The sequence below is a fragment of the Crinia signifera genome, chromosome 1, assembly GCF_055691185.1.
Source record: "Crinia signifera chromosome 1, ASM5569118v1, whole genome shotgun sequence".
NCBI lineage: Eukaryota > Metazoa > Chordata > Amphibia > Anura > Myobatrachidae > Crinia > Crinia signifera.
In genome coordinates this window covers 12,144,640-12,171,689 of record NC_139217.1, presented here as the reverse complement: position 1 = coordinate 12,171,689, position 27,050 = coordinate 12,144,640, and the positions used below count along the sequence as shown (strand labels likewise).

At 51.1% G+C, this 27,050-nt stretch overlaps 1 protein-coding gene across 1 annotated transcript in view; it reads left to right on the top strand.

Annotated features, from left to right (window-relative positions):
- Window positions 1-12,138: 12,138 nt before the first annotated feature.
- LOC146063325 (rho-related BTB domain-containing protein 2-like) overlaps window positions 12,139-27,050 on the top strand; it is a 40,284-nt gene continuing 25,372 nt past the window's right edge. Inside the window, exons 1-3 of the mRNA XM_083175643.1 lie at window positions 12,139-12,297; window positions 22,237-22,438; window positions 22,781-22,884. Of these exons, the coding sequence (XP_083031769.1) occupies window positions 22,247-22,438; window positions 22,781-22,884 (296 nt within the window). The 5' untranslated portion in view covers window positions 12,139-12,297; window positions 22,237-22,246. The remainder of the gene's footprint in view (window positions 12,298-22,236; window positions 22,439-22,780; window positions 22,885-27,050) is intronic.

The following is a 27,050-nucleotide window of genomic DNA, read 5'->3' as shown; positions in this document are numbered from 1 at the left end:
ACTAATGGCTGCATTCTCCGTAAGTTTCCTTATCGTTTCTCTCCATATACAATAAAGGCTACGCAGACATACATCAATCAATCATTTTTGGTACTGAGGGAGTTAATCCCAAAGGTGGGTGACAAGGAGCAGCCTACTGCAAGTATAAAACTGTCTGTTGAAATTAAAAGTTGTGCAATCTTTGGGGAACAGTGCTTTACCCGCTGCTGCGAGCAGTAGTAGTATCAGTACCCCTGGCAATAGTAGTATCAGTGGTATCAATAACCCCTGGCAGTAGCAGTATCAGTGGTATCATTACCACCTGGCATTAGCAGTATCAGTGGTATCATTACCCCCTGGCAGTAGCAGTATCAGTGGTACCATCACCCCCTGGCAGTAGTAGTATCAGTGGTATCAGCACCCCCTGGCAGTAGTAGTATCAGTGGTATCATTACCCCCTGGCAGGAGCAGTATCAGTGGTATCATTACCCCCTGGCAGTAGCAGTATCAGTGGTATCATTACCACCTGGCATTAGCAGTATCAGTGGTATCATTACCACCTGGCATTAGCAGTATCAGTGGTATCATTACCCTCTGGCAGGAGCAGTATCAGTGGTATCAATAGCCCCTGGCAGTAGTAGTATCAGTGGTATCATTACCCCCTGGCAGTAGTAGTATCAGTGGTATCAATAGCCCCTGGCAGTAGTAGTATCAGTGGTATCATTATCCCCTGGCAGTAGTAGTATCAGTGGTATCATTACCCCCTGGCAGTAGTAGTATCAGTGGTATCATCACCCCCTGGCAGTAGCAGTATCAGTGGTATCATTACCCCCTGGCAGTAGTAGTATCAGTGGTATCATTACCCCCTGGCAGTAGCAGTATCAGTGGTATCATTATCCCCTGGCAGTAGTAGTATCAGTGGTATCATTACCCCCTGGCAGTAGTAGTATCAGTGGTATCATTACCCCCTGGCAGTAGTAGTATCAGTGGTATCAGTAGCCCCTGGCAGTAGTAGTATCAGTGGTATCATTACCCCCTGGCAGTAGTAGTATCAGTGGTATCATTACCCCCTGGCAGTAGCATTATCAGTGGTATCATTACCCCCTGGCAGTAGTAGTACCAGTGGTATCATCACCCCCTGGCAGTAGCATTATCAGTGGTATCATGACCCCCTGGTAGTAGCAGTATCAGTGGTATCATCACCCCCTGGCAGTAGCATTATCAGTGGTATCATCACCCCCTGGCAGTAGCAGTATCAGTGGTATCATCACCCCCTGGCAGTAGCAGTATCAGTGGTATCATCACCCCCTGGCAGTAGTAGTATCGGTGGTATCATCACCCCCTGGCAGTAGCAGTATCAGTGGTATCATCACCCCCTGGCAGTAGCAGTATCAGTGGTATCATCACCCCCTGGCAGTAGTAGTATCAGTGGTATCATCACCCCCTGGCAGTAGTAGTATCAGTGGTATCATCACCCCCTGGCAGTAGCATTATCAGTGGTATCATGACCCCCTGGTAGTAGTAGTATCAGTGGTATCATCACCCCCTGGCAGTAGCATTATCAGTGGTATCATCACCCCCTGGCAGTAGCATTATCAGTGGTATCATCACCCCCTGGCAGTAGCAGTATCAGTGGTATCATCACCCCCTGGCAGTAGCATTATCAGTGGTATCATTACCCCCTGGCAGTAGCATTATCAGTGGTATCATCACCCCCTGGCAGTAGCATTATCAGTGGTATCATCACCCCCTGGCAGTAGTAGTATCAGTGGTATCATCACCCCCTGGCAGTAGCAGTATCAGTGGTATCATTACCCCCTGGCAGTAGTAGTATCAGTGGTATCATCACCCCCTGGCAGTAGTAGTATCAGTGGTATCATCACCCCCTGGCAGTAGTAGTATCAGTGGTATCATCACCCCCTGGCAGTAGCAGTATCAGTGGTATCATCACCCCCTGGCAGTAGCAGTATCAGTGGTATCATCACCCCCTGGCAGTAGCATTATCAGTGGTATCATGACCCCCTGGCAGTAGCAGTATCAGTGGTATCATCACCCCCTGGCAGTAGCATTATCAGTGGTATCATGACCCCCTGGCAGTAGCAGTATCAGTGGTATCATCACCCCCTGGCAGTAGCAGTATCAGTGGTATCATCACCCCCTGGCAGTAGCATTATCAGTGGTATCATGACCCCCTGGTAGTAGCAGTATCAGTGGTATCATCACCCCCTGGCAGTAGCAGTATCAGTGGTATCATCACCCCCTGGCAGTAGCAGTATCAGTGGTATCATCACCCCCTGGCAGTAGTAGTATCAGTGGTATCATCACCCCCTGGCAGTAGCAGTATCAGTGGTATCATCACCCCCTGGCAGTAGCATTATCAGTGGTATCATACCCCCTGGCAGTAGCATTATCAGTGGTATCATACCCCCTGGCAGTAGCATTATCAGTGGTATCATCACCCCCTGGCAGTAGCAGTATCAGTGGTATCATCACCCCCTGGCAGTAGCAGTATCAGTGGTATCATCACCCCCTGGCAGTAGTAGTATCAGTGGTATCATCACCCCCTGGCAGTAGTAGTATCAGTGGTATCATCACCCCCTGGCAGTAGTAGTATCAGTGGTATCATTACCCCCTGGCAGTAGTAGTATCAGTGGTATCATCACCCCCTGGCAGTAGTAGTATCAGTGGTATCATTACCCCCTGGCAGTATCAGTATCAGTGGTATCATTACCCCCTGGCAGTAGCATTATCAGTGGTATCATCACCCACTGGCAGTAGCAGTATCAGTGGTATCATTACCCCCTGGCAGTAGCAGTATCAGTGGTATCATTACCCCCTGGCATTATCAGTATCAGTGGTATCATTACCCCCTGGCAGTAGCATTATCAGTGGTATCATCACCCCCTGGTAGTAGTAGTATCAGTGGTATCATCACCCCCTGGCAGTATCAGTATCAGTGGTATCATTACCCCCTGGCAGTAGCATTATAAGTGGTATCATCACCCCCTGGTAGTAGTAGTATCAGTGGTATCATCACCCCCTGGCAGTAGCATTATCAGTGGTATCATTACCCCCTGGCAGTATCAGTATCAGTGGTATCATTACCCCCTGGCAGTAGCAGTATCAGTGGTATCATCACCCCCTGGCAGTAGCAGTATCAGTGGTATCATTATCCCCTGGCAGTAGTAGTATCAGTGGTATCTTTGGGGAACAGTGCTTTACCCGCTGCTGCGAGCAGTAGTAGTATCAGTACCCCTGGCAATAGTAGTATCAGTGGTATCAATAACCCCTGGCAGTAGCAGTATCAGTGGTATCATTAACACCTGGCATTAGCAGTATCAGTGGTATCATTACCCCCTGGCAGTATCAGTGGTATCATTACCCCCTGGCAGTAGCAGTATCAGTGGTATCATTACCCTCTGGCAGGAGCAGTATCAGTGGTATCATTACCCCCTGGCAGTAGCAGTATCAGTGGTATCATTATCCCCTGGCAGTAGTAGTATCAGTGGTATCATTACCCCCTGGCAGTAGTAGTATCAGTGGTATCATTACCCCCTGGCAGTAGTAGTATCAGTGGTATCAATAGCCCCTGGCAGTAGTAGTATCAGTGGTATCATTACCCCCTGGCAGTAGTAGTATCAGTGGTATCAATAGCCCCTGGCAGTAGTAGTATCAGTGGTATCATTACCCCCTGGCAGTAGTAGTATCAGTGGTATCATTACCCCCTGGCAGTAGTAGTATCAGTGGTATCATCAACCCCTGGCAGTAGCAGTATCAGTGGTATCATTACCCCCTGGCAGTAGTAGTATCAGTGGTATCGTCATCCCCTGGCAGTAGTAGTATCAGTGGTATCGTCATCCCCTGGCAGTAGTAGTATCAGTGGTATCGTCACCCCCTGGCAGTAGCAGTATCAGTGGTATCGTCATCACCTGGCAGTAGCAGTATCAGTGGAATCATCACCCCCTGGCAGTAGCAGTATCAGTGGTATCATTACCCCCTGGCAGTAGCAGTATCAGTGGTATCATCACCCCCTGGCAGTAGCAGTATCAGTGGTATCATTACCCCCTGGCAGTAGTAGTATCAGTGGTATCATTACCCCCTGGCAGTAGTAGTATCAGTGGTATCATCACCCCCTGGCAGTAGTAGTATCAGTGGTATCATCACCCCCTGGCAGTAGCAGTATCAGTGGTATCTTTACCCCCTGGCAGTAGTAGTATCAGTGGTATCATCACCCCCTGGCAGTAGTAGTATCAGTGGTATCATCACCCCCTGGCAGTAGTAGTATCAGTGGTATCATTATCCCCTGGCAGTAGTAGTATCAGTGGTATCATTATCCCCTGGCAGTAGTAGTATCAGTGGTATCATCATCCCCTGGCAGTAGCAGTATCAGTGGTATCATTACCCCCTGGCAGTAGCATTATCAGTGGTATCATCACCCCCTGGCAGTAGCAGTATCAGTGGTATCATTACCCCCTGGCAGTAGTAGTATCAGTGGTATCGTCATCCCCTGGCAGTAGTAGTATCAGTGGTATCATCACCCCCTGGCAGTAGTAGTATCAGTGGTATCATCACCCCCTGGCAGTAGTAGTATCAGTGGTATCGTCATCCCCTGGCAGTAGTAGTATCAGTGGTATCATTACCCCCTGGCAGTAGTAGTATCAGTGGTATCATCACCCCCTGGCAGTAGCAGTATCCGTGGTATCATCACCCCCTGGCAGTAGCAGTATCCGTGGTATCATCACCCCCTGGCAGTAGCAGTATCAGTGGTATCATTACCCCCTGGCAGTAGCAGTATCAGTGGTATCATCACCCCCTGGCAGTAGCAGTATCAGTGGTATCATCACCCCCTGGCAGTAGTAGTATCAGTGGTATCATTACCCCCTGGCAGTAGCAGTATCAGTGGTATCATTACCCCCTGGCAGTAGCAGTATCAGTGGTATCATTACCCCCTGGCATTATCAGTATCAGTGGTATCATTACCCCCTGGCAGTAGCATTATCAGTGGTATCATCACCCCCTGGTAGTAGTAGTATCAGTGGTATCATCACCCCCTGGCAGTATCAGTATCAGTGGTATCATTACCCCCTGGCAGTAGCATTATAAGTGGTATCATCACCCCCTGGTAGTAGTAGTATCAGTGGTATCATCACCCCCTGGCAGTAGCATTATCAGTGGTATCATTACCCCCTGGCAGTATCAGTATCAGTGGTATCATTACCCCCTGGCAGTAGCAGTATCAGTGGTATCATCACCCCCTGGCAGTAGCAGTATCAGTGGTATCATTATCCCCTGGCAGTAGTAGTATCAGTGGTATCTTTGGGGAACAGTGCTTTACCCGCTGCTGCGAGCAGTAGTAGTATCAGTACCCCTGGCAATAGTAGTATCAGTGGTATCAATAACCCCTGGCAGTAGCAGTATCAGTGGTATCATTAACACCTGGCATTAGCAGTATCAGTGGTATCATTACCCCCTGGCAGTATCAGTGGTATCATTACCCCCTGGCAGTAGCAGTATCAGTGGTATCATTACCCTCTGGCAGGAGCAGTATCAGTGGTATCATTACCCCCTGGCAGTAGCAGTATCAGTGGTATCATTATCCCCTGGCAGTAGTAGTATCAGTGGTATCATTACCCCCTGGCAGTAGTAGTATCAGTGGTATCATTACCCCCTGGCAGTAGTAGTATCAGTGGTATCAATAGCCCCTGGCAGTAGTAGTATCAGTGGTATCATTACCCCCTGGCAGTAGTAGTATCAGTGGTATCAATAGCCCCTGGCAGTAGTAGTATCAGTGGTATCATTACCCCCTGGCAGTAGTAGTATCAGTGGTATCATTACCCCCTGGCAGTAGTAGTATCAGTGGTATCATCAACCCCTGGCAGTAGCAGTATCAGTGGTATCATTACCCCCTGGCAGTAGTAGTATCAGTGGTATCGTCATCCCCTGGCAGTAGTAGTATCAGTGGTATCGTCATCCCCTGGCAGTAGTAGTATCAGTGGTATCGTCACCCCCTGGCAGTAGCAGTATCAGTGGTATCGTCATCACCTGGCAGTAGCAGTATCAGTGGAATCATCACCCCCTGGCAGTAGCAGTATCAGTGGTATCATTACCCCCTGGCAGTAGCAGTATCAGTGGTATCATCACCCCCTGGCAGTAGCAGTATCAGTGGTATCATTACCCCCTGGCAGTAGTAGTATCAGTGGTATCATTACCCCCTGGCAGTAGTAGTATCAGTGGTATCATCACCCCCTGGCAGTAGTAGTATCAGTGGTATCATCACCCCCTGGCAGTAGCAGTATCAGTGGTATCTTTACCCCCTGGCAGTAGTAGTATCAGTGGTATCATCACCCCCTGGCAGTAGTAGTATCAGTGGTATCATCACCCCCTGGCAGTAGTAGTATCAGTGGTATCATTATCCCCTGGCAGTAGTAGTATCAGTGGTATCATTATCCCCTGGCAGTAGTAGTATCAGTGGTATCATCATCCCCTGGCAGTAGCAGTATCAGTGGTATCATTACCCCCTGGCAGTAGCATTATCAGTGGTATCATCACCCCCTGGCAGTAGCAGTATCAGTGGTATCATTACCCCCTGGCAGTAGTAGTATCAGTGGTATCGTCATCCCCTGGCAGTAGTAGTATCAGTGGTATCATCACCCCCTGGCAGTAGTAGTATCAGTGGTATCATCACCCCCTGGCAGTAGTAGTATCAGTGGTATCGTCATCCCCTGGCAGTAGTAGTATCAGTGGTATCATTACCCCCTGGCAGTAGTAGTATCAGTGGTATCATCACCCCCTGGCAGTAGCAGTATCCGTGGTATCATCACCCCCTGGCAGTAGCAGTATCCGTGGTATCATCACCCCCTGGCAGTAGCAGTATCAGTGGTATCATCACCCCCTGGCAGTAGCAGTATCAGTGGTATCATCACCCCCTGGCAGTAGCAGTATCAGTGGTATCATCACCCCCTGGCAGTAGTAGTATCAGTGGTATCATTACCCCCTGGCAGTAGCAGTATCAGTGGTATCATCACCCCCTGGCAGTAGCAGTATCAGTGGTATCATCATCACCTGGCAGTAGCAGTATCAGTGGTATCATCACCCCCTGGCAGTAGCAGTATCAGTGGTATCATCATCACCTGGCAGTAGTAGTATCAGTGGTATCATCACCCCCTGGCAGTAGTAGTATCAGTGGTATCATTACCCCCTGGCAGTAGCAGTATCAGTGGTATCATCACCCCCTGGCAGTAGCAGTATCAGTGGTATCATCACCCCCTGGCAGTAGCAGTATCAGTGGTATCATCACCCCCTGGCAGTAGTAGTATCAGTGGTATCATCACCCCCTGGCAGTAGCATTATCAGTGGTATCATCACCCCCTGGCAGTAGCATTATCAGTGGTATCATCACCCCCTGGCAGTAGTAGTATCAGTGGTATCATCACCCCCTGGCAGTAGCAGTATCAGTGGTATCATCACCCCCTGGCAGTAGCAGTATCCGTGGTATCATCACCCCCTGGCAGTAGCAGTATCCGTGGTATCATCACCCCCTGGCAGTAGCAGTATCAGTGGTATCATCACCCCCTGGCAGTAGCAGTATCAGTGGTATCATCACCCCCTGGCAGTAGCAGTATCAGTGGTATCATCACCCCCTGGCAGTAGTAGTATCAGTGGTATCATTACCCCCTGGCAGTAGCATTATCAGTGGTATCATCACCCCCTGGCAGTAGCAGTATCAGTGGTATCATCACCCCCTGGCAGTAGCAGTATCAGTGGTATCATCATCACCTGGCAGTAGTAGTATCAGTGGTATCATCACCCCCTGGCAGTAGTAGTATCAGTGGTATCATCACCCCCTGGCAGTAGTAGTATCAGTGGTATCATCACCCCCTGGCAGTAGCAGTATCAGTGGTATCATCATCACCTGGCAGTAGTAGTATCAGTGGTATCATCACCCCCTGGCAGTAGTAGTATCAGTGGTATCATCACCCCCTGGCAGTAGCAGTATCAGTGGTATCATCACCCCCTGGCAGTAGCAGTATCAGTGGTATCATCACCCCCTGGCAGTAGCAGTATCAGTGGTATCATCACCCCCTGGCAGTAGCAGTATCAGTGGTATCATCATCACCTGGCAGTAGTAGTATCAGTGGTATCATCACCCCCTGGCAGTAGTAGTATCAGTGGTATCATCACCCCCTGGCAGTAGTAGTATCAGTGGTATCATCACCCCCTGGCAGTAGCAGTATCAGTGGTATCATCATCACCTGGCAGTAGTAGTATCAGTGGTATCATCACCCCCTGGCAGTAGTAGTATCAGTGGTATCATCACCCCCTGGCAGTAGCAGTATCAGTGGTATCATCACCCCCTGGCAGTAGCAGTATCAGTGGTATCATCACCCCCTGGCAGTAGCAGTATCAGTGGTATCATCACCCCCTGGCAGTAGCAGTATCAGTGGTATCATCACCCCCTGGCAGTAGCAGTATCAGTGGTATCATTACCCCCTGGCAGTAGCAGTATCAGTGGTATCATCACCCCCTGGCAGTAGTAGTATCAGTGGTATCATCACCCCCTGGCAGTAGCATTATCAGTGGTATCATCACCCCCTGGCAGTAGCATTATCAGTGGTATCATCACCCCCTGGCAGTAGCAGTATCAGTGGTATCATCACCCCCTGGCAGTAGCAGTATCAGTGGTATCATTACCCCCTGGCAGTAGCATTATCAGTGGTATCATTATCCCCTGGCAGTAGCATTATCAGTGGTATCATCACCCCCTGGCAGTAGTAGTATCAGTGGTATCATCACCCCCTGGCAGTAGCATTATCAGTGGTATCATTACCCCCTGGCAGTAGCATTATCAGTGGTATCATCACCCCCTGGCAGTAGTAGTATCAGTGGTATCGTCATCCCCTGGCAGTAGCAGTATCCGTGGTATCATCACCCCCTGGCAGTAGCATTATCAGTGGTATCATTACCCCCTGGCAGTAGTAGTATCAGTGGTATCGTCATCCCCTGGCAGTAGTAGTATCAGTGGTATCGTCACCCCCTGGCAGTAGCAGTATCAGTGGTATCATCACCCCCTGGCAGTAGCAGTATCAGTGGTATCATCACCCCCTGGCAGTAGTAGTATCAGTGGTATCATCACCCCCTGGCAGTAGCAGTATCAGTGGTATCATTACCCCCTGGCAGTAGCAGTATCACTGGTATCATCACCCCCTGGCAGTAGTAGTATCAGTGGTATCATCACCCCCTGGCAGTAGCAGTATCAGTGGTATCATCACCCCCTGGCAGTAGCATTATCAGTGGTATCATCACCCCCTGGCAGTAGTAGTATCAGTGGTATCATTACCCCCTGGCAGTAGCAGTATCAGTGGTATCATCACCCCCTGGCAGTAGTAGTATCAGTGGTATCATCACCCCCTGGCAGTAGTAGTGTCAGTGGTATCATCACCCCCTGGCAGTAGTAGTATCAGTGGTATCATCACCCCCTGGCAGTAGCAGTATCAGTGGTATCATCACCCCCTGGCAGTAGTAGTATCAGTGGTATCAGCACCCCCTGGCAGTATCAGTGGTATCATCACCCCCTGGCAGTAGCAGTATCAGTGGTATCATTACCCCCTGGCAGTAGCAGTATCAGTGGTATCATCACCCCCTGGCAGTAGCAGTATCAGTGGTATCATCATCACCTGGCAGTAGTAGTATCAGTGGTATCATCACCCCCTGGCAGTAGCAGTATCAGTGGTATCATCACCCCCTGGCAGTAGCAGTATCAGTGGTATCATCACCCCCTGGCAGTAGCAGTATCAGTGGTATCATCACCCCCTGGCAGTAGCAGTATCAGTGGTATCATCACCCCCTGGCAGTAGCAGTATCAGTGGTATCATCATCACCTGGCAGTAGTAGTATCAGTGGTATCATCACCCCCTGGCAGTAGTAGTATCAGTGGTATCATCACCCCCTGGCAGTAGCAGTATCAGTGGTATCATCACCCCCTGGCAGTAGCAGTATCAGTGGTATCATCATCACCTGGCAGTAGTAGTATCAGTGGTATCATCACCCCCTGGCAGTAGTAGTATCAGTGGTATCATCACCCCCTGGCAGTAGCAGTATCAGTGGTATCATCACCCCCTGGCAGTAGCAGTATCAGTGGTATCATCACCCCCTGGCAGTAGCAGTATCAGTGGTATCATTACCCCCTGGCAGTAGCAGTATCAGTGGTATCATCACCCCCTGGCAGTAGCAGTATCAGTGGTATCATCACCCCCTGGCAGTAGCATTATCAGTGGTATCATCACCCCCTGGCAGTAGCATTATCAGTGGTATCATCACCCCCTGGCAGTAGCAGTATCAGTGGTATCATCACCCCCTGGCAGTAGCAGTATCAGTGGTATCATTACCCCCTGGCAGTAGCATTATCAGTGGTATCATTATCCCCTGGCAGTAGCATTATCAGTGGTATCATCACCCCCTGGCAGTAGTAGTATCAGTGGTATCATTACCCCCTGGCAGTAGCAGTATCAGTGGTATCATTACCCCCTGGCAGTAGTAGTATCAGTGGTATCATTACCCCCTGGTAGTAGCAGTATCAGTGGTATCATCACCCCCTGGCAGTAGTAGTATCAGTGGTATCATCACCCCCTGGCAGTAGTAGTATCAGTGGTATCATCACCCCCTGGCAGTAGCATTATCAGTGGTATCATTACCCCCTGGCAGTAGCATTATCAGTGGTATCATCACCCCCTGGCAGTAGTAGTATCAGTGGTATCGTCATCCCCTGGCAGTAGCAGTATCCGTGGTATCGTCACCCCCTGGCAGTAGCATTATCAGTGGTATCATTACCCCCTGGCAGTAGTAGTATCAGTGGTATCGTCATCCCCTGGCAGTAGCAGTATCAGTGGTATCGTCACCCCCTGGCAGTAGCAGTATCAGTGGTATCATCACCCCCTGGCAGTAGCAGTATCAGTGGTATCATCATCCCCTGGCAGTAGTAGTATCAGTGGTATCATCACCCCCTGGCAGTAGCAGTATCAGTGGTATCATCACCCCCTGGCAGTAGCAGTATCACTGGTATCATCACCCCCTGGCAGTAGTAGTATCAGTGGTATCATCACCCCCTGGCAGTAGCAGTATCAGTGGTATCATCACCCCCTGGCAGTAGCATTATCAGTGGTATCATCACCCCCTGGCAGTAGCATTATCAGTGGTATCATCACCCCCTGGCAGTAGTAGTATCAGTGGTATCATCACCCCCTGGCAGTAGCAGTATCAGTGGTATCATCACCCCCTGGCAGTAGCAGTATCAGTGGTATCATCACCCCCTGGCAGTAGCAGTATCAGTGGTATCATCACCCCCTGGCAGTAGTAGTATCAGTGGTATCATCACCCCCTGGCAGTAGTAGTATCAGTGGTATCATCACCCCCTGGCAGTAGTAGTATCAGTGGTATCATCACCCCCTGGCAGTAGCAGTATCAGTGGTATCATCACCCCCTGGCAGTAGTAGTATCAGTGGTATCAGCACCCCCTGGCAGTATCAGTGGTATCATCACCCCCTGGCAGTAGCAGTATCAGTGGTATCATTACCCCCTGGCAGTAGCAGTATCAGTGGTATCATCACCCCCTGGCAGTAGCAGTATCAGTGGTATCATCACCCCCTGGCAGTAGCAGTATCAGTGGTATCATTACCCCCTGGCAGTAGCAGTATCAGTGGTATCATCACCCCCTGGCAGTAGCAGTATCAGTGGTATCATCACCCCCTGGCAGTATCAGTATCAGTGGTATCATCACCCCCTGGCAGTAGTAGTATCAGTGGTATCATCACCCCCTGGCAGTAGCAGTATCAGTGGTATCATCACCCCCTGGCAGTAGCAGTATCAGTGGTATCATCACCCCCTGGCAGTAGCAGTATCAGTGGTATCATCACCCTCTTGCAGTTGTATTATTGTTGTTATTGTCACAGGAAAAGGAGACACGTGGCTGACCTGGGCGGTGCTCCCTGTCCCTTTAACTGTGTCACGTGCTGAAAGGCGGGGCTTCTGTTAGAGCGTAGCATCCTTTGGTAGGGCGTGGCTGTGTGACTCTAGACGTGTGATTCGCCGAAGAAATTAGAGGGGGCGGTGTTTACTCAGTAATGCGGACAAATCACCGACCAGGAGGGCGTGGCGGCAGGCAGCTGGTTGCTTTGTGATTGGCTGGAGAAGGAGGACGGGTAACGGGCCCGCTGCTGCGGGATACTCACTCAGGCAGTGTGAGGCGGCGGCAGCGGAGGACGGAGCCGCCAGGGGAGGATGAGATCGGGGAACCGGCACCGAAGGAGGGAGAGACGGAGACAGGCGAGAGACCCGCACGCACTCATGCAGAGCCCCCTCGCCTGCCCCGTGTACCCACATACATACCTGCCATATATACCCAATGTATACCCACATATATAGACCTGCCCTGTGTACCCACATATATAGACCTGCCCTGTGCACCCACATATATATACCTGCCCTGTATACCCACATATATAGACCTGCCCTGTGTACCCACATACCTGCCATATATACCCACTGTATACCCACATATATAGACCTGCCCTGTGTACCCACATATATAGACCTGCCCTGTGTACCCACATATATAGACCTGCCCTGTGTACCCACATACCTGCCATATATACCCACTGTAGACCCACATACATACCTGCCATATATACCCACTGTATACCCACATATATATATATACCTGCCCTGTATACCCACATATATATACCTGCCCTGTATACCCACATACCTGCCATATATACCCACATATATACCTGCCCTGTATAAACACATATATATACCTGCCCTGTATACCCACATATATATATACCTGCCCTATATACCCACACATATATATAGACCTGCCCTGTATACCCACATATATATATAGACCTGCCCTGTATACCCACATATATATATAGACCTGCCCTGTATACCCACATATATAGACCTGCCCTGTGTACCCACATATATATACCTGCCTTGTATACCCCACATATATATACCTGCCTTGTATACCCCACATATATACCTGCCCTGTATACCCCACATATATATACCTGCCTTGTATACCCCACATATATATACCTGCCTTGTATACCCCACATATATTTACCTGCCCTGTATACCCACATATATATATACCTGCCCTGTATACCCACATATATATACCTGCCCTGTGTACCCACATACATACCTGCCATATATACCCACTGTATAACCACATATATAGACCTGCCCTGTATACCCACATATATAGACCTGCCCTGTGTACCCACATACCTGCCATATATACCCACATATATACCTGCCCTGTATACCCACATATATATACCTGCCATATATACCCACTGTATACCCACGTATATACCTGCCCTGTATACACACATATATATCTGCCCTGTGTACCCACATACCTGCCATATATACCCACATATATACCTGCCCTGTATACCCCACATTTATACCCCACATTTATACCTGCCTTGTATACCCCACATATATATACCTGCCTTGTATACCCCACATATATATACCTGCCTTGTATACCCCACATATATATACCTGCCTCGTATACCCCACATATATACACCTGCCCTGTATACCCATATATATATATATATATATATATATATATATATATATATATATATATATATATATATATATATATATATATATATATATATATATTGTAGTTTGGCAGAACCGGCACACACAAATTTCCAAGAGACATCTGCTGGGGTGCCACACTCAGGCCACAGTCCATGGGGGTACAGCCAATGTATATAGTAGAAACAGAGAGCACTCACCAGCCTTCCGGCAGTATGATGCAAATAAAAAACTTTTAATACATCACCACAGTCTCAGACCATATGACTGAGACTGTGGTGATGTATTAAAAGTTTTTTATTTGCATCATACTGCCGGAAGACTGGTGAGTGCTCTCTGTTTCTAATATATATATATATATATATATATATATATATATATATATATATATATATATATATATATATATATATATATATATATATATATATATATATATATATATATATATATATATATATATATATATATATATATATATATGTGTATGAAATGGGCACTCACCAAGGTCTTTAAATTCAGCAAATAAATTTTTATTCATGAAAAGGTAGTACATCCGACGTGACGTTTCGATCAAGAGATCGTCATCAGGAAAGTAACAACACAGGTAACAGGTATCATTTCCAACAACAGGCAACCTGGTATCCATCCATGGAGGAGATACAACTGTATAGCCTCACCGGGCCAGTTTAAATACCCTCAGACCGGAAGTGTTCACTTCACTTCCTGGTGTAACACCATAAACGGTACATTATCGCATAAAATCATATATAAAGGGGACAGGGCAATCTGCTGACATGAGCAATACACAATACGGGCAGCGGATGATATCATAATGTAAAACAAAAACATCATATGTCAACAAAAGCGCTGTTTAGCGTTAATCGCTCTAGTTCCGCTAGACCGGAAGTAGAACTTGCGTTCCACCGGTCTGTGTAGCAGAACACTTCCGCGTGTCAGGACTGTCTCAACCCTATAGACGCTAGACCGGAAGTAGAACTAGCGTTCCACCGGTAATAGCGAGGGGAGACTTCCGCGCTCCATTGGACACGTAGTGAACAGTGGTATAGATACCAAAAGTTCAATTTGCGTTACGGCAGTTTAACCAAGCGCAGCATCATGTGTCATAACTAAATCAGAGGAGAACCAATCAGCGGAGTGCAAGGGATGATTTGCAAGGGATGTTTGTATTATGCCAGAATTAGTGAGGCCATCCGGGCTGGTTTCTAAATACCCAAACACCATTCTAATTGCTCATCCCTTGCACTCCGCTGATTGGTTCTCCTCTGATTTAGTTATGACACATGATGCTGCGCTTGGTTAAACTGCCGTAACGCAAATTGAACTTTTGGTATCTATACCACTGTTCACTACGTGTCCAATGGAGCGCGGAAGTCTCCCCTCGCTATTACCGGTGGAACGCTAGTTCTACTTCCGGTCTAGCGTCTATAGGGTTGAGACAGTCCTGACACGCGGAAGTGTTCTGCTACACAGACCGGTGGAACGCAAGTTCTACTTCCGGTCTAGCGGAACTAGAGGGATTAACGCTAAACAGCGCTTTTGTTGACATATGATGTTTTTGTTTTACATTATGATATCATCCGCTGCCCGTATTGTGTATTGCTCATGTCAGCAGATTGCCCTGTCCCCTTTATATATGATTTTATGCGATAATGTACCGTTTATGGTGTTACACCAGGAAGTGAAGTGAACACTTCCGGTCTGAGGGTATTTAAACTGGCCCGGTGAGGCTATACAGTTGTATCTCCTCCATGGATGGTTGCCTGTTGTTGGAAATGATACCTGTTACCTGTGTTGTTACTTTCCTGATGACGATCTCTTGATCGAAACGTCACGTCGGATGTACTACCTTTTCATGAATAAAAATTTATTTGCTGAATTTAAAGACCTTGGTGAGTGCCCATTTCATATACTTCTATATCCTTGTGATGTTCATTCATCTGTTGGAGCACCCCCTATGACAACAATCTACCCTGAGTGCGGACTCTTCCAAATATTTATTTATATATATATATACCTGCCCTGTATACCCCACATATATATCTGCCCTATGTACATACATTCCTGCCATATATACCCACATATATACCTGCCCTGTGTACATACATATCTGCCATAAATACCCACTGTATACCCATATATATATATAGTGTAGCTGTGGCGGCACTCTGATGGGCAATATAGTCCCAATGGGGATACTCAATTGAACGCGGTGTAGGTGCTGCGGTGCCTTCCAAGCTTGAGCTCACAGCCGTGGGTCAAGGAAACATACATCCATATATATATATATATATAGAGAGAGTGATACAAAACAAGTAGAGGCACTCCAGCGGGCTTGGTGATCAAACAAAGTTTACTGGAAAACAGACGTTTCGGGGATATACACACCCCTTCTTCAAGTGTACAATAACACTTGAAGAAGGGGTGTGTATATCCCTGAAACGTCTGTTTTCCAGTAAACTTTGTTTGATCACCAAGCCCGCTGGAGTGCCTCTACTTGTTTTGTATCACTCTCTATCTATCCGGACCGGAAGGCACCCGCGGCAGATGAACCCAGACTCACGAGGAGTGCCAGGCTGACCACGTACATATATATATATATATATATCTCTGTCCTTCATACCCACATATATATACCTGCCCTGTATACCCACATATATATACCTGCCCTGTATACCCACATATATATACCTGCCATGTATACCCACATATGTATGCCTACCCCGTATACCCACATATGTATGCCTGCCCCGTATACCCCACATATGTATGCCTGCCCTGTATACCCCACATATGTATGCCTGCCCTGTATACCCACATATGTATGCCTGCCCCGTATACCCCACATATGTATGCCTGCCCCGTATACCCCACATATGTATGCCTGCCCCGTATACCCCACATATGTATGCCTGCCCCGTATACCCACATATGTATGCCTGCCCCGTATACCCACATATGTATGCCTGCCCCGTATACCCACGTATGTATGCCTGCCCCGTATACCCCACGTATGTATGCCTGCCCCGTATACCCCACGTATGTATGCCTGCCCCGTATACCCCACGTATGTATGCCTGCCCCGTATACCCCACGTATGTATGCCTGCCCCGTATACCCCACGTATGTATGCCTGCCCCGTATACCCCACGTATGTATGCCTGCCCCGTATACCCCACGTATGTATGCCTGCCCCGTATACCCCACGTATGTATGCCTGCCCCGTATACCCCACGTATGTATGCCTGCCCCGTATACCCCACGTATGTATGCCTGCCCCGTATACCCCACGTATGTATGCCTGCCCCGTATACCCCACGTATGTATGCCTGCCCCGTATACCCCACGTATGTATGCCTGCCCCGTATACCCCACGTATGTATGCCTGCCCCGTATACCCCACGTATGTATGCCTGCCCCGTATACCCCACGTATGTATGCCTGCCCCGTATACCCCACGTATGTATGCCTGCCCCGTATACCCCACGTATGTATGCCTGCCCCGTATACCCCACGTATGTATGCCTGCCCCGTATACCCCACGTATGTATGCCTGCCCCGTATACCCCACGTATGTATGCCTGCCCCGTATACCCCACGTATGTATGCCTGCCCCGTATACCCCACGTATGTATGCCTGCCCCGTATACCCCACGTATGTATGCCTGCCCCGTATACCCCACGTATGTATGCCTGCCCCGTATAACCCACGTATGTATGCCTGCCCCGTATAACCCACGTATGTATGCCTGCCCCGTATAACCCACATGTGGTCTGTACATCATCACTGATATGCCAATCAGACCTGTACTAGAAACACCACAGCAGACAGCGACACCCCAGGCAGGGAACAGGAACTGCATTGGTTTTCAAACATAGCGGGTGCTAGAATGAACACTATGGTATATATTTGGGTATTAGTGGGGAGCAGATACAAAAAAAATTTGCAAAAAGCACACTTTAATAGCACAATACACCAACGTTTCAATGCCTACTTGGGCATTTTTTTCAAAAAAATGCCCAAGTAGGCATTAAAATGTTGGTGTATTGTGCTATTAAAGTGTGCTTTTTGCAAATTCTCTGGAGTGCCACATTGTTTTCATATATCTATATCTATATCTATATCAATCCTGATCCTGTCTGGTGTACCTTCCCAATATGTGCCCTCTTGGTGTGCCCCCACACACCCTTACGTGTCACCTATAGTCAGCACTACGTGTGCCCGTACGGTCTCCTTAGCTCCTCCTACCCTCTGCCTGCACCGCGGGGACTGTGCTGTAACCTGTCCTCTCTCTCTCCTCATCCTTATGCATCACCTATATACAGTCAGCACTACGTGTGCCCGTACGGTCACATTAGCTCCTCCTACCCTCTGCCTGCACTGTGGGGACTGTACTGTAACCTGTCCTCTCTCCTCATCCTTATGTATCACCTATACAGTCAGCACTACGTGTGCCCGTACGGTCACATTAGCTCCTCCTACCCTCTGCCTGCACCGCGGGGACTGTACTGTAACCTGTCCTCTCTCTCCTCATCCTTATGTATCACCTATACAGTCAGCACTACGTGTGCCCGTATGGTCACATTAGCTCCTCCTACCCTCTGCCTGCACCGCGGGGACTGTACTGTAACCTGTCCTCTCTCTACTCATCCTTATGCATCACCTATACAGTCAGCACTACATGTGCCCGTACAGTCACATTAGCTCCTCCTACCCTCTACCTGCACCGCAGGGACTGTACTGTAACCTGTCCTCTCTCTCCTCATCCTTATGTATCACCTATACAGTCAGCACTACGTGTGCCCGTACAGTCACATTAGCTCCTCCTACCCTCTGCCTGCCCCGCGGGGACTGTACTGTAACCTGTCCTCTCTCTCCTCATCCTTATGTATCACCTATACAGTCAGCACTACGTGTGCCCGTACAGTCACATTAGCTCCTCCTACCCTCTGCCTGCACCGCGGGGACTGTACTGTAACCTGTCCTCTCTCTCCTCATCCTTATGCATCACCTATACAGTCAGCACTACGTGTGCCCGTACGGTCTCCTTAGCTCCTCCTACCCTCTGCCTGCACCGCGGGGACTGTACTGTAACCTGTCCTCTCTCTACTCATCCTTATGCATTACCTATACAGTCAGCACGACGTGTGCCCGTACGGTCTCATTAGCTCCTCCTACCCTCTGCCTGCACCGGGGGGACTGTACTGTAACCTGTCCTCTCTCTCTCTCTCCTCATCCTTATGCATCACCTATACAGTCAGCACTACGTGTGCCCGTACGGTCTCATTAGCTCCTCCTACCCTCTGCCTGCACCGCGGGGACTGTACTGTAACCTGTCCTCTCTCCTCATCCTTATGCATCACCTATACAGTCAGCACTACGTGTGCCCGTACAGTCACATTAGCTCCTCCTACCCTCTGCCTGCACCGCGGGGACTGTACTGTAACCTGTCCTCTCTCTCTCTCCTCATCCTTATGTATCACCTATACAGTCAGCACTACGTGTGCACATACAGTCACATTAGCTCCTCCTACCCTCTGCCTGCACCGCGGGGACTGTACTGTAACCTGTCCTCTCTCTCTCTCCTCATCCTTATGCATCACCTATACAGTCAGCACTACGTGTGCCCGTACGGTCTCATTAGCTCCTCCTACCGTCTGCCTGCACCGCGGGACTGTACTGTAACCTGTCCTCTCTCTCCTCATCCTTATGCATCACCTATACATTCAGCACTACGTGTGCCCGTACGGTCTCCTTAGCTCCTCCTACCCTCTGCCTGCACCGCGGGGACTGTACTGTAACCTGTCCTCCCTCTCTCTCCTCATCCGTATGCATCACCTATACAGTCAGCACTACGTGTGCCCGTACGGTCACATTAGCTCGTCCTACTCTCTACCTGCACCGCGGGGACTGTACTGTAACCTGTCCTCTCTCTCCTCATCCTTATGCATCACCTATACAGTCAGCACGTGTGCCCATACGGTCACATTAGCTCCTCCTACTCTCTGCCTGTACCGCGGGGACTGTACTGTAACCTGTCCTCTCTCTCCTCATCCTTATGCATCACCTATACAGTCAGCACTACGTGTGCCCGTACAGTCACATTAGCTCCTCCTACCCTCTGCCTGCACCGCGGGGACTGTACTGTAACCTGTCCTCTCTCTCCTCATCCTTATGCATCACCTATACAGTCAGCACTACGTGTGCCCGTACGGTCTCCTTAGCTCCTCCTACCCTCTGCCTGCACCGCGGGGACTGTACTGTAACCTGTCCTCTCTCTACTCATCCTTATGCATTACCTATACAGTCAGCACGACGTGTGCCCGTACGGTCTCATTAGCTCCTCCTACCCTCTGCCTGCACCGAGGGGACTGTACTGTAACCTGTCCTCTCTCTCTCTCTCCTCATCCTTATGCATCACCTATACAGTCAGCACTACGTGTGCCCGTACGGTCTCATTAGCTCCTCCTACCCTCTGCCTGCACCGCGGGGACTGTACTGTAACCTGTCCTCTCTCCTCATCCTTATGCATCACCTATACAGTCAGCACTACGTGTGCCCGTACAGTCACATTAGCTCCTCCTACCCTCTGCCTGCACCGCGGGGACTGTACTGTAACCTGTCCTCTCTCTCTCTCTCCTCATCCTTATGTATCACCTATACAGTCAGCACTACGTGTGCACATACAGTCACATTAGCTCCTCCTACCCTCTGCCTGCACCGCGGGGACTGTACTGTAACCTGTCCTCTCTCTCTCTCCTCATCCTTATGCATCACCTATACAGTCAGCACTACGTGTGCCCGTACGGTCTCATTAGCTCCTCCTACCGTCTGCCTGCACCGCGGGACTGTACTGTAACCTGTCCTCTCTCTCCTCATCCTTATGCATCACCTATACATTCAGCACTACGTGTGCCCGTACGGTCTCCTTAGCTCCTCCTACCCTCTGCCTGCACCGCGGGGACTGTACTGTAACCTGTCCTCCCTCTCTCTCCTCATCCGTATGCATCACCTATACAGTCAGCACTACGTGTGCCCGTACGGTCACATTAGCTCCTCCTACTCTCTACCTGCACCGCGGGGACTGTACTGTAACCTGTCCTCTCTCTCCTCATCCTTATGCATCACCTATACAGTCAGCACGTGTGCCCATACGGTCACATTAGCTCCTCCTACTCTCTGCCTGTACCGCGGGGACTGTACTGTAACCTGTCCTCTCTCTCCTCATCCTTATGCATCACCTATACAGTCAGCACTACGTGTGCCCGTACAGTCACATTAGCTCCTCCTACCCTCTGCCTGCACCGCGGGGACTGTACTGTAACCTGTCCTCTCTCTCCTCATCCTTATGCATCACCTATACAGTCAGCACTACGTGTGCCCGTACGGTCTCCTTAGCTCCTCCTACCCTCTACCTGCACCGCGGGGACTGTACTGTAACCTGTCCTCTCTCCTCATCCTTATGTATCACCTATACAGTCAGCACTACGTGTGCCTGTACATTCACATTAGCTCCTCCTACCCTCTGCCTGCACCGCGGGGACTGTACTGTAACCTGTCCTCTCTCTCCTCATCCTTATGCATCACCTATACAGTCAGCACTACGTGTGCCCGTACGGTCTCCTTAGCTCCTCCTACCCTCTACCTGCACCGCGGGGACTGTACTGTAACCTGTCCTCTCTCCTCATCCTTATGTATCACCTATACAGTCAGCACTACGTGTGCCCGTACAGTCACATTAGCTCCTCCTACCCTCTGCCTGCACCGCGGGGACTGTACTGTAACCTGTCCTCTCTCTCCTCATCCTTATGTATCACCTATACAGTCAGCACTACGTGTGCCCGTACGGTCACATTAGCTCCTCCTACCCTCTGCCTGCACCGCGGGGACTGTACTGTAACCTGTCCTCTCTCCTCATCCTTATGTATCACCTATACAGTCAGCACTACGTGTGCCCGTACAGTCACATTAGCTCCTCCTACCCTCTGCCTGCACCGCGGGGACTGTACTGTAACCTGTCCTCTCTCTCCTCATCCTTATGCATCACCTATACAGTCAGCACTACGTGTGCCCGTACGGTCTCCTTAGCTCCTCCTACCCTCTACCTGCACCGCGGGGACTGTACTGTAACCTGTCCTCTCTCCTCATCCTTATGTATCACCTATACAGTCAGCACTACGTGTGCCTGTACATTCACATTAGCTCCTCCTACCCTCTGCCTGCACCGCGGGGACTGTACTGTAACCTGTCCTCTCTCTCCTCATCCTTATGCATCACCTATACAGTCAGCACTACGTGTGCCCGTACGGTCTCCTTAGCTCCTCCTACCCTCTACCTGCACCGCGGGGACTGTACTGTAACCTGTCCTCTCTCTCCTCATCCTTATGTATCACCTATACAGTCAGCACTGTGTGCCCGTACGGTCTCATTAGCTCCTCCTACTCTCTGCCTGGGACTGTACTGTAACCTGTCCTCTCTCCTTATGTATCACCTATACAGTCAGCACTACGTGTGCCCGTACGGTCTCCTTAGCTCCTCCTACCCTCTGCCTGCACCGCGGGGACTGTACTGTAACCTGTCCCCTCTCTCTCTCTCTCTCTCTCTCTCCTCAGATCCATCTTAATGGATATTGACCTGGACTATGAGAGGCCCAATGTGGAAACCATTAAATGTGTGGTAGTTGGAGACAACGCGGTGGGGAAGACCCGTCTGATCTGTGCTCGAGCCTGCAATGCCACCCTAACCCAGTACCAACTCCTCGCTACCCATGTGCCAACAGTCTGGGCGATTGACCAGTACAGAGTGTGCCAGGAGGTAGGAGACTGAGGGGTGGGAGGTGGAAATGTCTGTTATTAGTGACACCAGTAATATCCTGAGCTGGGATGTGCAGTATACATGAGGCCTTGCCTGGAGTTCCCATCAGTGTCTGCCTTCTGATGTCACATTGGTGCAGTGCCGTCCTATGTAGACAGGGGGCAGTGTCCTCACTAGACGAGTGGCAATTGCTGGATCTCCCATGTTCCTACCCCTGCGTCTCCTCCCTGTAATCGGAGAGGGAACCCCCGTTTTCTGGGTATGGTGGTGCCATCCGGTCAGTACCCGTGCGTACATACATGTTGTGTGACCCCAGCGCTCTGGTGCTTCATGTCATTTCAGGTTCTGGAACGCTCCCGCGATGTGGTGGATGAGGTCAGCGTCTCTCTGCGGCTCTGGGACACTTTTGGGGACCACCACAAGGACCGACGCTTTGCATACGGCAGGTGAGTACCCTGGTGGGCTTCAGTAGGCCGGACGTGGCTGGATGTGGTGTGGTAGAGGGTGAGGTATCTCTGAAGGGAGAGTGGAGGTGATACTGGATGGCCTCTCCTGTGTTGGTGCATAGAGTGAGGTGTGAGGCACATATGGAGAGGGAGTTTGCTGTCATAGCTCTGGTGAGGTGTGAGGCACATATGGAGGGGGGGGGGGGAGTCCACTGTCATAGCTCTGGTGAGGTGTGAGGCACATATGGAGGGGGAGGCTGCTGTCATAGCTCTGGTGTGGTAGTGGGTGAGGTACATATGGAGGGGGGGGGGGGTCCGCTGTCATAGCTCTGGTGAGGTGTGAGGCACATATGGAGGGGGAGGCTGCTGTCATAGCTCTGGTGTGGTAGTGGGTGAGGTACATATGGAGGGGGGGGGGGGGTCCGCTGTCATAGCTCTGGTTTGGTAGTGGGTGAGGTACATATGGAGGGGGGGGGGGGGTCCGCTGTCATAGCTCTGGTGTGGTAGAGGGTGAGGTACATATGGAGGGGGGGGGGGGGGTCCGCTGTCATAGCTCTGGTTTGGTAGTGGGTGAGGTACATATGGAGGGGGGGGGGGGTCCGCTGTCATAGGTGAGGTAGAGGGTGAGGTGTGAGGCACATATGGAGGGGAGGGCGTCCGCTGTCATAGCTCTGGTGTGGTAGAGGGTGAGGTGTGAGGCACATATGGAGGGGGGGTCCGCTGTCATAGGTCTGGTGTGGTAGAGGGTGAGGTGTGAGGCACATATGGAGGGGGGGTCCGCTGTCATAGCTCTGGTGTGGTAGAGGGTGAGGTGTGAGGCACATATGGAGGGGGGGTCCGCTGTCATAGCTCTGGTGAGGTAGAGGGTGAGGTGTGAGGCACATATGAAGGGGGGGTGGGGTCCGCTGTCATAGGTGAGGTAGAGGGTGAGGTGTGAGGCACATATGGAGGGGGAGGATTGCCTCCCATGTGCTGAGGCTGCAGTTAGCCGCTGACCGCCCCTCGGGATGACTGCGTGAGTTACTGCCTGCACAGTATACCATTCAGTACAGTTCTCATGTTTGACTTCTCTTCCCCATAAATATATAATATCCCACCAGATGTTCTCACAGTACCATAGTTTGGGGTAAGACCGAGGCTGGTGGCACTGCATGATGTCAGCAGCCATGTTCCGAGGCATGTGCTACAGCTGTGGCACATGTATGTGTGCAACTGCAGAATGTGAACGGTGATGCCTCGTGCCTCAGAATGGTGACGTTTCCAGCCTGGGGGAAGTTGATTGGTTGGAATAGTTGCTGTTCTCTATGGTAACTAAATAAACATTCCTTGTTTGTGTTTCGGGAAGGGGGGTGGGGGGCTGCGCTTGTGTGTTTGTTCCCAGAACTCGGCCCCTAGCTAGCCCATGGGGGCGCATAGCACCCAGACGGCCGCTTGTTGTTTCCTGTCCATGTAGTGCATCCTGAGTGCCACAGGGAAGTGCTCTGCGTTGTGCTCTGCATTCCTGCCTCTGCTGTGGTGAAACCAGAGAGGTGTTCCGATATTTCCCAGCCCGGCTGGGTGACGGCTGCAGATAGCACAGGAATGTTGTTCTGCTGTCCGTAGCACAGAACCTAACCTCTGCCTGATCTGTGCCCCAAATCCCCCACATGGCCCCACAGCATGGAGCTCACATGGCAGACATCTGCTATAGCTTCATGGGCCTCCCATCTGCAGGAGACTGAGGAGTCTGGGACTGACTCTGCCAGAGCCCTCTACATGCCAGCTATAACCAGCAACAGGGAGCTGGGAGTGTAGGAGCATACAGTGTGATGGTACCCCGCGTCACCCGGCCCAGAGTCCTGCAGCTTCCCCTTATACACTCTGTACTCCGCGTCACCCGGCCCAGAGTCCTGCCGCTTCCCCTTATACACACTGTACTCCGCGTCACCCGGCCAAGAGTCCTGCCGCATCCCCTTATACACTCTGTACTCCGCGTCACCCGGCCCAGAGTCCTGCAGCTTCCCCTTATACACACTGTACTCCGCGTCACCCGGCCCAGAGTCCTGCAGCTTCCCCTGGCCCAGAGTCCTGCAGCTTCCCCTTATACACACTGTACCCCGCATCCCCCAGGCCCAGAGTCCTGCAGCTTCCCCTTATACACACTGTACCCCGCGTTACCCGGCCCAGAGTCCTGGCGATTCCCCTTATACACACTGTACTTATTGTGCCGCTTCACCTTATACACACTGTACCCCGCGTCACCCGGCCCAGAGTCCTGCAGCTTCCCCTTATACACACTGTACCCCGCATCACCCTGCCCAGAGTCCTGCCGCTTCCCCTTATACACTCTGTACTCCGCGTCACCCGGCCCAGAGTCCTGCCGCTTCCCCTTATACACACTGTACCCCGCGTCACCCAGCCCAGAGTCCTGCCACTTCCCCTTATACACTCTGTACTCCGCGTCACCTGGCCCAGAGTCCTGCAGCTTCCCCTTATACACACTGTACCCCGCGTCACCCGGCCCAGAGTCCTGCCGCTTCCCCTTATACACTCTGTACTCCGCGTCACCCGGCCCAGAGTCCTGCAGCTTCCCCTTATACACACTGTACCCCGCGTCACCCGGCCCAGAGTCCTGCCGCTTCCCCTTATGCACACTGTACCCCGCATCACCCGGCCCAGAGTCCTGCAGCTTCCCCTTATACACACTGTACCCCGCGTCACCCAGCCCAGAGTCCTGCAGCTTCCCCTTATACACACTGTACCCCGCGTCACCCAGCCCAGAGTCCTGCCACTTCCCCTTATACACTCTGTACTCCGCGTCACCTGGCCCAGAGTCCTGCAGCTTCCCCTTATACACACTGTACCCCGCGTCACCCGGCCCAGAGTCCTGCCGCTTCCCCTTATACACACTGTACCCCGGGTCACCCGGCCCAGAGTCCTGCCGCTTCCCCTTATGCACACTGTACCCCGCATCACCCGGCCCAGAGTCCTGCCGCTTCCCCTTATGCACACTGTACCCCCGCATCACCCGGCCCAGAGTCCTGCCACTTCCCCTTATGCACACTGTACCCCGCATCACCCGGCCGAGAGTCCTGCAGCTTCCCCTTATGCACACTGTACCGTGCGTCACCCGCCCAGAGTTCTGCTGCTTCCCCTTATATACACACACACACACACTGTACCCCACCTCACCTGGCCCAGAGTCCTACCACTTCCCCTTATACACACTGTACCCCGCGTCACCCAGCCCAGAGTCCTGCCACTTTCCCTTATGCACACTGTACCCCGCATCACCCGGCCCAGAGTCCTGACACTACCCCTTATGCACACTGTACCCCGCATCACCCGGCCCAGAGTCCTGCCACTTCCCCTTATGCACACTGTACCCCGCATCACCCGGCCCAGAGTCCTGCCACTTCCCCTTATGCACACTGTACCCCGCATCACCCGGCCCAGAGTCCTGCCACTTCCCCTTATGCACACTGTACCCCGCATCACCCGGCCCAGAGTCCTGCCACTTCCCCTTATGCACACTGTACCCCGCATCACCCGGCCCAGAGTCCTGCCACTTCCCCTTATGCACACTGTACCCCGCATCACCCGGCCCAGAGTCCTGCCACTTCCCCTTATGCACACTGTACCCCGCATCACCCGGCCCAGAGTCCTGCCACTTCCCCTTATGCACACTGTACCCCGCATCACCCGGCCCAGAGTCCTGCCACTTCCCCTTATGCACACTGTACCCGCATCACCCGGCCCAGAGTCCTGCCACTTCCCCTTATGCACACTGTACCCCGCATCACCCGGCCCAGAGTCCTGCCACTTCCCCTTATGCACACTGTACCCCGCATCACCCGGCCCAGAGTCCTGCCGCTTCCCCTTATGCACACTGTACCCCGCATCACCCGGCCCAGAGTCCTGCCGCTTCCCCTTATGCACACTGTACCCCGCATCACCCGGCCCAGAGTCCTGCAGCTTCCCCTTATGCACACTGTACCCCGCATCACCCGGCCCAGAGTCCTGCAGCTTCCCCTTATGCACACTTTACCGTGCGTCACCCGCCCAGAGTTCTGCTGCTTCCCCTTATATACACACACACACTGTACCCCACCTCACCTGGCCCAGAGTCCTGCCACTTCCCCTTATACACACTGTACCCCGCGTCACCCGGCCCAGAGTCCTGCCAC